Consider the following 14,327-nt stretch of genomic DNA (forward strand, 5'->3'; position numbering starts at 1 on the left):
ACCTGCTACCAGGTGAGGGACAGTGTTTGACCATGTCTCACACACACACACACACACACACGCACACACACACATTTTTATTCTTATCACAGCTTACATTTATTATGTTTACTTGCACTGTTAATATTTTTTATTGTCGTTACTACTTTTCTGTTTTTCTTTTAAATATTTAATATTAAATATACACCGATCAACCATAACATTAAAACCACCTCCTTGTTTATACACTCACTGTCCATTTTATCAGCTCCACTTATCATATAGGAGCACTTTGTAGTTCTACAATTATGCATGCTTTGTTAGCCCCCTTTCATGCTGTTCTTCAATGGTCAGGACTCTCCCAGGACCACTACAGAGTAGGTATTATTTGGGTGGTGGGTCATTCTCAACACTGCAGTGACACTGACATGGTGGTGGTGTGTTAGTGTGTGTTGTGCTGGTATGAGTGGATAAGACAGGTTTTTAAACACCTCACTGTCCCTGCTGGACTGAGAATAGTCCACCAACCAAAAAAATATCCAGCCAACAGCGCCCCGTAGGCAGCGTCCTGTAACCACTGATGAAGGTCTAGAAGATGACCAACTCAAACAGCAGCAATAGATGTCATTGTCACTTCAGTGCTGAGAATGATCCACCTTCTAAATAATATCTGCTCTGTGGTGGTCCTGTGGGGGTCCTGACCATTGAAGAACAGGGTGAAAGCAGGTTAAAAAAGTATGTAGAGAAACAGATGGACTACAGTCAGTAATTGTAGAACTACAAAGTGCTTCTATATGGTAAGTGGAGCTGATAAAATGGACAGTGAGTGTAGAAACAAGGAGGTGGTTTTAATGTTATGGCTGATCAGTATATATATATATATATACTGTATATATGCAGCTGTTTTACATTTTGTATTGTTATTGTTGTTTTACAATTTGAGTAATAATAATAATAATAATAATAATAATAATAATAATAATAATAATAAGCTCTCTCTCTCTCTCTCTCTCTCTCTCTCTCTCTCTCTCTCTCACACACACACACACACACACACACACACACACACACACAAACACACAAACACACACTGACGGTGCCTCCCATTCTGGTAAATAGCGGAAACACAGACGGGACCGTTATTGTAGTGCCAGGATTGCTGAGGTTAAAATTCGGGCTATCCTGCTTTATCATAAAGCAGAGAATTGCAACCTGGCCGATTTTTAGTGCTTATGTGCGATAATGTCATCCAGACCTGGATTTTACCGTCAGGAGCTGAATAAAACCGTATGGGAGGTGCCCGAACGCTATCAGCTGCTCACCCCGGTGGGTTCGGGCGCTTACGGTTCTGTGTGGTGAGTTTCATTCAGCTGGCTGATCAGCATCATACACTTTATTTAAATGTATCATTATTGTTATTTAATCTGCTCTTTATTAAACACACCCAGTACAACTGGTTGATTGTCAGCATTGTCTTGCAGCAGCGAATGTTGAGCAATAAATATTGTGAAATAAATATTATATATAGATGGAGTTTGCTGGCCGTCCTGCACATATTGGGTTCGAAAACGCAAACATCATAGTGTAAACCAGCGCTTATTGACTGGGATTGGATGCGCAAAAGAGTGGGTATTGGGAATCGAATCATCCACTCGTTATCCACTTAACGTGTGTCCGGCTTCTTTTTTTATTTTATTATTGATATCAGATTTCCAATTTATGAGCTGCATACGGTAAAAATGAATGAGTGGAGAACCACACCGAGTACAAATGCTTCCAGTCAGGTGTACTGCTTAATAGAATTAAAGATGAACAGTCATGTTTGACTATTTTTAAATTAGGCTGGTCAGTGCCAGAGCTGTGCAAGAACAATAAAAGAAACAACAACCAAAAAAGACTCAATCCTGGGTGAAGACCAATGGACCAATGACATCAACGTCTCTGTAACCTGAAAGGAAGGGACAGTCTGGCTCCCAATCTGAGAACTAGCTGTTGTTCCTCAGCCTTTGTCCCGTTTTTCGATTACGGGGTCGGCATCTCTGGCTTCTTCCCCGTTAGGGGTCGCCGGCGGGATTTGGCACAGTTTTTATGCCGGATGCCCTTCCTGACACAACCCTCCCTATTAATCCGGGCTTGGGACCGGCACTACAATGCACTGGTTTGTGCATCTAGCGGCTAGGTATCTATAGGACAATTCAGTGTTTCTAATAAGCCTGGTGGTATGTTTTTGGACTGTGGGAGGAAACCGGAGCACCTGGAGGAAACCCACGCGGACATGGGGAGAACATGCAAACTTCGCACATAAAGGACCCGGACCGCCCCACCTGGGGATCGAACCCAGGACCTTCTTGCTGTGAGGCGACAGTGCTACCCACTAAGCCATCGTGCCGTCAATCTGAGAACTAGCTGGTTTTTCTTTTAGATTTTAATTAACCGATTTATCCTGGTCCACTGGGAAACTCAGCACAAGGCAGGGATACCCTGGACGAGAAGGCCATTCTCCCTCACACATAGCCAAGCATGTCTGTTTAGACTGGCCGGCCGATAGCACCACTGAGATTCCACGGATGTCAGCTGTGTTGGGTTAGTGTAATAGACTGCTGTGCCACCCAAGCGCTCTGTATAAAATACATTATAGAAAATGTATGATGTTTTTTACTTTACTTTATTTATTTATACAGGAAAATTTAAAGCAACATCAAAATATGCCACATTTATACTGGCCTGACTCAGTTAAAAACTGGTTTACAGCAGGTTCCTGTTCTGCAGCACAAAAAGCACAAAAAGAAACACAGGACAAACAGAACAAACATAAACACCAAAACATACAAAAAATAACATCATGATTTCATCATGAAATACAGTAAAAACACAACAGATACAGTAAAAACACAACAAATGGGGATGTGCTTCTAACTGTGGCAACAAATCAAGAAAGGCCCTTTCCTGTTCAGGTATAAAGTCCCTACAGACATGGTTTCACCAGTTTGGTGTGGAAGAACACTGTAACGGTCTGTAGAGAGCCCTGACCACAACCTCACTAAACACCTCTGAGATAAATTAGAACATTGACTGTAAGACAGGTCTTCTTGTCAAGCATTTGTGCCTGACCTCACAAATGCTATTTTGATTAAATGGGCACAGATTTCTACAGACACACTCTACAAAAGAGTGGGAAACCTTACTAGAAGAGTAGAGGCTGTTATTGCAGCAAGGAGGATGGGGCATATTAGTGCCCATGGTTTTTTAAATGGGATGTTCAACAAGCTCATGGTCAGGAGTCCAAATACTTTGGTATCAGTGAACAAGCAGTCTTGGGAATGCAGGGGAATTCTTAATCCTGCTAGATAGACACATTGGTGCCAGTAGTCTAGCTAGTCATGTCTAAAATCTGGACTGTTTATATTATGCTTTGTGGCATGTATAGCAATGATAAGCAGACCCACTTGATTAAAATTTTTAAAAAGAGGTAAGATGATGTTCTTAAGGTAATTGAGAAGGTCAATCAATAGATCAAAAGATGTTAACTGATCACATTACCAAATGATAGAACATTTCTATTCTAATAGGAGAGATCTTTTCCAGGATGGCACAATCATCAGAATGTGACTAGTAAATGTAGAGTACCTGAAATCTTTTAGGAGGAAAAACGTACAATACCGTGGTTGCATACAGTGGTGTTCAAAAAAATAGCAGTCCAACACCATTGACCTGATAAATCACTGTTTTTAGTAGAAATGCTATTTCTACATAGCAAAAATTTTACTTGAAAGTGTAGTAGAGTAATGAAAACAAAACAAACCCAACAATTAGGACATGCATGCCGTTCATTCTGAGTAATCGAAGCATTGATTGAAAGGTGGTTGTTCAAAATAATAGCAGTGAGGAGTTCAATTGGTGAAGTGTGGAACTACTGTTCGATTGGATCGAAGAATAGCCAAAATGGCAATGGTTCAGCCAATGATCACCTCCAGAAAGATCAAGGAACATCTGAAGTTACCAGTGAGTACAGAAGATGATTAAGTGAAGCCAATTTACCAGCAAGAACTCCTTGCAAAGTCCCGTTGTTAAGAAAAAGACACGTCCTGAATGGGTTCAAATTTGCCAAGGAACACATTAACTGGTCCAAAGAGAAATGGCTCAACATTTGTGGACTGGTGAAAGAAAAATTTTTCTTTTTGGGTCTAGTGGACGTAGACAGTATGTCTGACACCCCTTGAGCACTGAATTCAAGCCAAAGTTCACTGTGAAGACAGTAAAGCATGGTGGTACAAAATGATGATATGGGATGTTTTTCATATCATGGTGTTACGCCTACTTATCGCATACGAGGGATCATGGATCAGTTTAAATATATCAGAATACTTGAGGAGATCATGTTGCCCTATGTCGAAGAAGAAATGTCCTTAAAATGGGTGTTTCAACATGACAATGACCCAAAACATCTTGGTTACAGACAAACAAGATTGAGGTAATAGAGTGACCAGCCCAATCCCCTGACTTTAATCCCAGAGAGAACTTGTGTTCTGATATCTGAAATGCGTTCTTTTGAGGCAAAACCCAAAATTGCAGAAGAACTGTGGAATGTAGTCTAATCATCCTGGACTGGAATACCTGTTCAGAGGTGCCAGAAGTTGGTCGACTCCATGCAACACAGATCTCGGAAACAATTGTTATGCCACTGAATATTAGTTCAGTAATTTAAAGTAAAGTGAAACCTCAAACATTTTTAGTTTATAGATACATTTTTTGAGAAAAATGCTGGCACTGCTATTTTTTTGAACAGCCTAATATTCATTTTTCTTAATTTTCTGTAAATGATGAACACAAACTGGCTAAATTTTGTTAATGTTTTGATTTAGAATTGAAAGTGTAGTATTTTCAGTGCATTTGCATTCATGGAAATAAAAGTTATTAGAATGATTTTGTGCTTTATTCACTTTTTTAAAATCACTGCTATTTTTTTGAACACCACTGTGTGTATGCACAACCTTAAACAAATACTTTGTTGAAGCACCTTTTGATTTTATGTCAGCATTCAGTCTTTTTGGGTATGTGTCTATCAGCATGGCACATTTTGACTTGGCAAAAGTTCTTCAAATCTGTCATATTGCAAGTAATTTAATTACTCTGAAATGTCTCACAGGTTCTAGATATTAACCAGTTAAGTGTGAGGTACAAACCTGGGTAACATGATGGTAAGTACCAATACATGATTTTGCTGTGGTGCTCTGTGTTTTGGGGTTTGTGCCTTACACTCACCTGGTTAATATCTAAAACATACACCGACCAGGCATAACATTATAACCACTGACAGGTGAAGTGAATAACACTGATTATCTCTTAATCACGGCACCTCTTAGTGGGTGGGATATATTAGGCAGCAGGTGAACATTTTATCCTCAAAGTTGATGTGTTAGAAGCAGGAAAAATGGACAAGTGTAAGAATTTGAGCGAGTCTGACAAGGGCCAAATTGTGATGACTAGATGACTGGATCAGAGCATCTCGAAACCTGCAGCTCTTGTGGGGTGTTCCCGGTCTGCAGTGATCAGTATCTATCAAAAGTGGTCCAAGTGGCCCATGTTGACCCCATGTCCCCTGCCAAGTGCCTACAATGGGTGTGTGAGCATCAGAACTGGACCACGGAGCAATGGAAGAAGGTGGCCTGGTCTGATGAATCATGTTTTCTTTTACATCACGTGGATGGCCGGGTGCGTGTGTGTCGCTTACCTGGGGAACACATGGCACCAGGATGCACTATGGGAAGAAGGCAAGCCGGCAGAGGCAGTGTGATGCTTTGGGCAATGTTCTGCTGGGAAACTTTGGGTCCTGCCATCCATGTGGATGTTACTTAGACACGTACCACCTACCTAAGCATTGTTGCAGACCATGTACACCCTTTCATGGAAATGATATTCCCTGATGGCTGTGGCCTCTTTCAGCAGGATAATGCACCCTGCCATAAGGATTTGAGGAGCACAACAATGAATTTAAGGTGTTGACTTGGCCTCCAAATTCCCCAGATCTCAATCCAATCGAGCATCTGTGGGATGTGCTGGACCCACCTTATAACTTACAGGAGTTAAAGGATATGCTGCTAACACCTTGGTGCCAGATACCACAGCACACCTTCAGGGGTCTGGTGGAGTCCATGCTTCCACGGTTCAGGGCAGGTTTGGCAGCAAAAGGTTATGCCTGATCTTTGTAGAGGACTGTAAAAGAAAGCACTACCATTTCCCCCCACCTTGAAACCTAAAACCCTAGTTCCAGATGAAAAAAACTGGTAATAATGCTACCACCACTGTGCTTCACTGTATGGTGTTCTTTCGCTGATATACAGTGTAGTTTTTGTGCCAAACATACCTATTGTAATTATGGCCTCTTCAGACCTCTTCAGACCACATTTCTCCACATGCTTTTGGCAGGTGTAATTCAGGTTTTTGCAAAATGTAACTAGGCCTGGGTGTTTTTCTTTTTTAAGAAAAGGTTTCAGTCTTGCCACCCTACCCCACAGCCCAGAGATATTAAGATTATGGGAGATTGTTGTCACTTGTAATACACCACCAGTACTTGACAGAAAGTCACTGGTTTTGTTCTTGTCTTTTTATCAATTTTGAATGGACGTCCAGTTCTTGGTAATGTCACTTCCATATTTTATCTACTTCTTGATGACCATCTTCACTGTGTTCCGTGGTATATGTAATGCCAGGGATTTGTAACCTTTTCCTGACTGATACCCCTTTAGGATCCCACACATTATTTCAACTGATCAGCTGTTCAATAAGATAAAACATTGTTATTCTGATTGGACGTGGTCTCTTCCAGGATCATAATTCCCCCATCCACTTAACATGACTAATCACTTAGGGGTGGTTTCCCAGACAGGGTTTAACTTAAGACAGTAGTAGGCCTTAGTCTGGAATAGTAAATCATGTGCAAATAAAATAAAAACAGAGTTTCTTACATTTACTTTGAATTTAATTTGATTGCAGACAGTTTGAACCCAAGTTCATATTTTGTCTGCTTAATTGTATTTCTTAATATACCTCCATTTCTGCATTTCAGGCCTGCAACACATTCCAAAAAAGTTGGGATGGGGCAATTTAGGGCTAGTATTTTGTTTGTTTATTAGGATTTTAATGTCATGTTTTACGCTTTGGTTACATTCAGGACAGGAAATGTAGTTACTCATTACACAAGATTCATCAGTTCACAAGTTCATATTGAACACAATCATGGACAATTTAGTGTCTCCAATTCACCTCACTTGCATGTCTTTGGACTGTGGGAGGAAACCGGAGCACTCAGAAAGAACCCACACAGACATGGGGAGAACATGCAAACTCCACACAGAAAAGACCCGGACCACGATTGAACCCAGGACCTTCTTGCTGTGAGGTGACAGTGCTACCCACTTAGCCACCGTGCCGCCCTTTAGGGCTAGTAATGAGGTGAAAAAATGAATTAATGATGTGATTCCAAACAGGTGATGTCAACAGATGATTGCAGCTTCCAGGAAAGGAAAGTCTGTGATGAGCAAAGTTTGTCAACAAATGCATGAAAAAATGATTGAAATGTTTAAAAACAATGTACCTCAAAGAAAGATTGGAAGGGACTTGCATATTTCTCCCTCTACAGTGCATAATATCATTAAACAATTTAAGGAATCGGAAAGGAATTTCAGTGCATAAAGGCCAAGGGTGCAAGCTTAAGCTGAACGCCTGTGATCTTCAATCCCTCAGACGACACTGCATCAAGAACCGCCACTCAACAATAGCTAATATAACCACATGGGTGAGGGATTAGTTTATCAAACCTTTATCAAGCTCTACAATACAGAGTTACATGCACAAATGATACTTAAAACTTTACTGTGCAAAATAGAAGCCTTATGTTGACCATGTCCAGAAGCGGTGTCGACTTCTCTGGGCTTGGAGGCATCTAGGATGGACCATCACACAGTAAAAACGTGTATTGTGGTCAGATGAATCAGCATTCCAGGTCTTTTTTTGAAAAAAAATGGATGCTGTGTGCTCCAGACCAAAAAGGAAAAGAACCATCCAGACTGTTATCAGCAACAAGTCCGAAAACCAGGGTCTGTCATGGTATGGGGCTGTGTCAGTGCCAGGGTCTGTCATGGTATGGGGCGTATCAGTGCCAGGGTCTGTCATGGTATGGGGCTGTGTCAGTGCCCTTGGTAAAGGTCATTTACACTTCTGTAATGGCAGCATTAATGCAGAAAAGTACATTGAGATCTTAGAGCAACATATGCTGGATGTTTATTAATAAATAAAAGTTGAGCAGATAAAACATGAAATATCTCAGGTTCATCCTGTCTGACATCAGATAAAACCAAAGTCAATGTAAGAAACTGTGTTTTTATTATTTGCATTTTCCATACTGTCCCAAAATTTTCTGATTTGGGGCTGTACATTCTAAAACAATCTCAAAAACTAATGTCATCAAAATTAAGTACTGGGTCACTTTTGTCAGCAAGAACAAGTCTAGCTGGTGGTACTCGCTGATCTTCATTGACATAGTGTAAGTAATTCATTTGTTTTCTTTGACAAACAACATTAATCTGAAGTTAAACCTGCCTCCTGTGAGGTTTAAATTAAGCCTCAATTTAGTCCTGCAATAGCTCTAATCATCCTTCAAGAAATCAAATGAGATAATTCAGAATTAGGCTAAATCTAGAACTATTTTAAGCCACGACTGAGAAAGCAGATTTCTTTTAATCTAGGTTAAAAGGCTGTTTTAGTCTAGAACTAGGCTTAATCTCTGTCTGGGAAACCACCCCTTAATGTTTTACAATGGCCTTCCTAGTCATTGGAGTTTAATCAAGCTGAACACCCGAGAAAAGAATTTGGCTGATAGTACTCACGGTGTGGTGTTCCAGTTCTCCTGTACAATCTGTTTAAGCAGTTCTTGTGGTCCAACTTGTTGTTAAGGTACAGATTAGTTAGACGAGCTGGTTCAAGCCCCACCACTACCAGGTTGCAGCTGTTGGACCCCTGAGCAAGGCTCTTTTCTCCTTAATTGCTTGGACAATATACTGTCATAATACTGTAAGCTGCTTGAAATGAAAGCGTCTGCTAACTGCCAAAAATGTAAAGTACGATTTACAAAGCATGAAGGAACTTCAGGTGGAACAGCAGGTAACTGTAGAAAACTGCTGTGTGCACTGAAGGACTAAAAGAAGGAATGTCAATAATTTAGCCCAGCTCTTTTCAGATGCAGTTCTTATGCTGAACTGTGATTAAATTGTTTAATCTGTTTCATCGAGTTCTTCAGATATTTCTACTTTGCTTAAAAAAGTAAGAACAATTAAACATCCGTCAGTGCACCTTGAACTTAAAACAATTTACTTACCTCCAAAATTAAGCAAAAAAACAAACAAACAAAAAAACAAATATTAAATGGGGGGTTTGAAATTTTCAGTCAAAAAAACCTTTAAGCTCTCCTCATAACATTCGCCTCCTAATTCCGGATGCCGATGACACAATAGGAAACAAAAGGTTTGTCTTTGTTCCTGAAAATACAAAAGAAAAAAGTGGCAGCCATTCATATTTGCAGTGAAAACTGTTGGATGAATCTGAATTGGTGAATAATTAATTTGTTCAATAAATGTTCGCCTCAGTAAAACATTCAAGCTTAAGCTTAAAATCACTGAATTGTTTTTTCATATGAATTAAGAAGCGTATTATATATATACATACACCGATCAGCCATAACATTAATAACACCTCCTTGTTTCTACACCGTCCATTTTATCAGCTCCACTTACCATATAGAAGCACTTTGTAGTTCTACAATTACTGACTGTAGTCCATCTGTTTCTCTACATGCTTTGTTAGCCCCCTTTCATGCTGTTCTTCAATGGTCAGGACCCTCACAGGACCACCACAGAGCAGGTATTATTTAGGAGGTGGGTCATTCTCAGCACTGCAGTGACACTGACATGGTGGTGGTGTGTTAGTGTGTGTTGGGATTTTTAAACACCTCACTGTCACTGAACCTAAAATATCCAGCCAAAAGCGCCCCGTAGGCAGCATCCTGTGACCACTGATGAGAGTCTAGAAGATGACCAACTCAAACAGCAGCAATAGATGAGCGATTGTCTCTGACTTCATACATTGTACATCTACAAGGTGGACCAACTAGGTAGGAGTGTCTAATAGAGTGGACAGTGAGTGGACACGGTATTTAAAAACTCCAGCAGCTGTGTCTGATGCACTCATACCAGCACAACACACACTAACACACCACCACCATGTCAGTGTCACTGCAGTGCTGAGAATGACCCACCTCCTAAATAATACCTGCTCTGTGGTGGTCCTGTGGGGGTCCTGACCATTAACGAACAGGTTGAAAGCAGGCTTAAAAGGTGTGTGGAGAAACAGATGGACTACAGTCAGTAATTGTAGAACTACAAAGTGCTTCTATATGGTAAGTGGAGCTGATAAAATGGACAGTGAGAGTATATATATATATATATATATATATATATATATATATATATACGTATATACAGTATATAGCAGTGGAATGTAAATAATGAAAACAAAATAACAAATGAAAGACACAAAAACATCTACAGCCCACAAACGAGAAAGTGGATAGAAAAGTGAGAGAGCGGAAATAAAAACTGGTTGTCACAATATAGCAAGCTGCTCAGAGCACCTGCGACAACCCAGTTCCCCGAGCCCAGGGTCCAAAATTGGGCCTGTAGCATGTCACATTCCTTAAATTTCTCTGAACCTTCCAAAAAACAGTGTCAGTAAGTGGACTGGCTGTGCTAAATTGCCCTTAAATATGGGTGAGTGGAAGGATGAGCAAGTAATAAAAGGGTATGTTCTTGCCCTGTGACAGGGTCTCCAATTAGGCTTCAGACCCACCATGACACTGGTCAGAGTGAATCAGTTACTGAAATAAAATAAATGAATCTGTGGAATTAACCGAAATTGGATACACAATCAAGCAACGATCCATAGATTTGCAATCCAGACTAGTTTACACCATGGTTATCAGTCATGTTAGGCTTCGAAAACACTTGCAGATATTTAGATTAGCTCCTAGGTCAGACAAATTTGTACCAAATTTTAGGAATACTGATGTTGGCCTTTGGATTTAGAAGAAGATATACTTTATTTGTCATATATACATATACAGTACAATGAAATTCTTTCTTCGCATATCTCAGCTTGTTTGGAAGCTGGGGTCAGAGCGCAGGGTCAGCCATCGTACGGCGCCCCTGGAGCAGACAGGGTTAAGGGCCTTGCTCAAGGACCCAACAGTGGCTGCATAGCAGTGCCTGGATTTGAACCGCCAATCTTCCAGTTGATAGCCCAAAGCTCTACCCACTAGGCTACCACTGTCTCTATTTGAAACAATACACAAAATATATATTACAAAGTGACGCCCTGGACAGCCCACTAAAGGGTGTGTTACTGCATTACGCCCAGTAAGTTTGGGTAAACTGGACACACATGATCCTAACCAAGATAAAGTAGTAAAAAAATGAACTGAAATGAAATCTTGTAATAACTACAGTAATGTCATCAGAGTTTTAATATACTAATGATCATTTTTACTGGATTATGCTTAGTTAGCTTTTATAATAAACTGTTCGCTACTTTGATTAAAATCTACTTTTGGTGCTGCTCAGGTGGCACAGCGGTAAAATACGCTAGCACACCAGAGCTAGGATTTCAAATATATCGTATCGAATCGCAGCTCTGCCATCCGGCTGGGCTGGGTGGCTACATGAACAACGATTGGCTGTACCAGGGTTCCTCATCAGGGGTTGTATCAGTAGAGGGGTAGTGTAACGCAATCAGGGTACATTTGGAACACAGAACTAGCTTATGGAGTTTATGTTTATCTTGCCATTCTACAATACTGCCACATTCACTACATTATATATATTTTTTAAATAAATAAAACACAAAGACTTGTTTATATCAAACTGATGTTTTGTATGTACTTATGATGGTCAGTTATTGGCTAAAAAAAATTGGCAAAATTTGCATCCCAATTTTATTTATATCTGTGATTGTCTACTAACATCTAGTCTGAGTTTGGTTTCACATGATAAGCATTTTGCTCTTTGTTTACCCCGAGGCTGGGTGCATATTGATGCAAACCATGCTTTTTACATCTTTCACCTGATACAGTGGACCCTTGACTTACGAATTTAATTGGTTCCAAAGGGCTGGTCTTAAGTCAAAATGTCCTATTTTTCCCATAAGAAATAATGTAAATAGAATTAATCTGTGCCAGACCCCCCAAACCACCCCCTTACCTAACCTTTCTAATGTCTTAAATGGTCTTTTTTGTTATAAATACAAGTATATTTTCCCTTAAATCTTAAATTATAGAATAGACATTACTGTAATAAACAATAATAAACAACAATACACAGTAGTACTGGACACACATCACATTTCAGTACAGTATGTGTGCTGTACCTTACACCGTAATAAATTCCTTTATTTTTATAAAATGTATCTACCAGAAACAACAACTCCCATATTTTTCTATTATTTCCTTCTTTATTTAAATAGTATTGTATTTTGTAGGTGTAACTGCATGAAAGAAAGAATACTTTACTGAGCCGAATTCCTTCTTCTCTCTCACTCACTGTCCCCTCTGATACACAGTTACACCTACTGGCAGTAGTAATTATACCACAACAAATAGTGATTTTTTAATTTTCTCACCACTACGCTTCCTCTGCACTTTCTTTGGGGACATTTTAATATTGAATTTTACAAAATATAAAAACATCGGAAAAACACCATCCACTGTCCGAATGTTTGCTCACTGTATGTATATATAGAGAGAGAGACAGTTGGAGTCAACGTGTTCGTGACGTCACATGTTTCACGAATTTCTGTTCGTATTCCGAAATTTGTTTGTACGTTAAGTTGAAAAAGATCGTTCGTAACCCAAAATGTTTGTATGGTAAACTGTTCGTAACTCAAGGGTCTACTGTACATGGTAAAAACCCTTTCAGCTGGTCATTCCTCCGAGTGACAAGTGCTTAAAATCAATACACAGTATTGACCAAAAGTAGTGACAAGTTTATTCACATTCAACTTTGTATTAAATGTATTTTTGTTTAAAATGAGAAAGCAATGGTTGCTATTTAAAGACGTATGAAGATAAAAAAGGAAGTGGGTTAAAGAATCATTACTGCTTCAGTCAAAAGACACATTAACTCTTTTTAAAAAGCTACAAAGCAAAAACAAGCGATTTCAAGACTAGCAGATCTGGGATTGCTATCTAAAATGCAAACCTGGTCTCCCTATTTCACAGCTCACTGGTCACCATACTTATTTTTTCCATACAATGCCATGGTTTTAATTTAAAGTTCAATTAAACAGTTCAGGGTTTTGTGAAACAGTGAAAGCTAGTTTCTGTCTGCCATGTCTGTCTACACAATTTGGTTCCTTGGCAGCGCTTTCAAAAGGTCAGTGACAAACTGGGCCAAAGTTCAGTCAGAAGCAGTAAAATCCGATTTCTAGCTGGAGTTTTACTGCATTGTGCCCAGTAATTATGGGAAAATTGTACTCACCGCAAGCTTTCCTAGAATAAAGAGTTTATAAAACATGAAAACTCATGAATAAATGAAATCCAAATCATGCAGCAGCTGTAGTTTTCTCATTTTATCTGCTGGCAGCTTGCTTCTTGTTTGCAGGTCGATTTTAAATATAAATAAGCAGGTGGATGCTATTAATAAATGAAACACTATCAGTTTTAATCATTAAAACATCATGGCCAAAGAAAACAAACGTACCCAATATTCTCATCAGTCAAAAAGCACAAAGCTAATTATTTATTATCGTAAAAGTCTGGTTAAATCTGTTGCACATACAAATTACAAATTAAATAATTATAAACAATGGCTACATACACCGATGAGCCATAACATTAAAACCACCTTCTTGTTTCTACACTCAGTCCATTTTATCAGCTCCACTTACCATAAAGAAGCACTTTGTAGTTCTACAATTACTGACTGTAGTCCATCTGTTTCTTTGCATGCTTTTTTAGCCTGCTTTCACCCTGTTCTTCAATGGTCAGGACCCCCACAAAACCACCAGAAAGTAGGTATTAATTAGGTGGTGGATCATTCTCAGCACTGCAGTGACACTGACATGGTGGTGGTGTGTTAATGTGTGTTGTACTGGTATAAGCGTATAAGACACTGCAGTGCTGCTGGAGTTTTTAAACACCGTGTCCACTCACTGTCCACTCTATTAGACACTCCTACCTAGTTGGTTCACCTTGTAGTTGTAAAGTCAGAGACGATCACTCATCTATTGCTGCTGTTTGAATTGGT

At 39.5% G+C, this 14,327-nt stretch overlaps 1 protein-coding gene across 1 annotated transcript in view; it reads left to right on the top strand.

Moving 5' to 3' along the window:
* Positions 1–1,112: 1,112 nt before the first annotated feature.
* The window catches only part of mapk11 (mitogen-activated protein kinase 11), a 36,014-nt gene continuing 22,799 nt past the window's right edge, over positions 1,113–14,327 (top strand). The window contains exon 1 of the mRNA XM_062994688.1: positions 1,113–1,334. Within this exon, the coding sequence (XP_062850758.1) occupies positions 1,222–1,334 (113 nt within the window). The 5' untranslated portion in view covers positions 1,113–1,221. The remainder of the gene's footprint in view (positions 1,335–14,327) is intronic.

The sequence above is a fragment of the Trichomycterus rosablanca genome, chromosome 1 (assembly GCF_030014385.1).
Source record: "Trichomycterus rosablanca isolate fTriRos1 chromosome 1, fTriRos1.hap1, whole genome shotgun sequence".
Taxonomy (NCBI): Eukaryota; Metazoa; Chordata; class Actinopteri; order Siluriformes; family Trichomycteridae; genus Trichomycterus; species Trichomycterus rosablanca.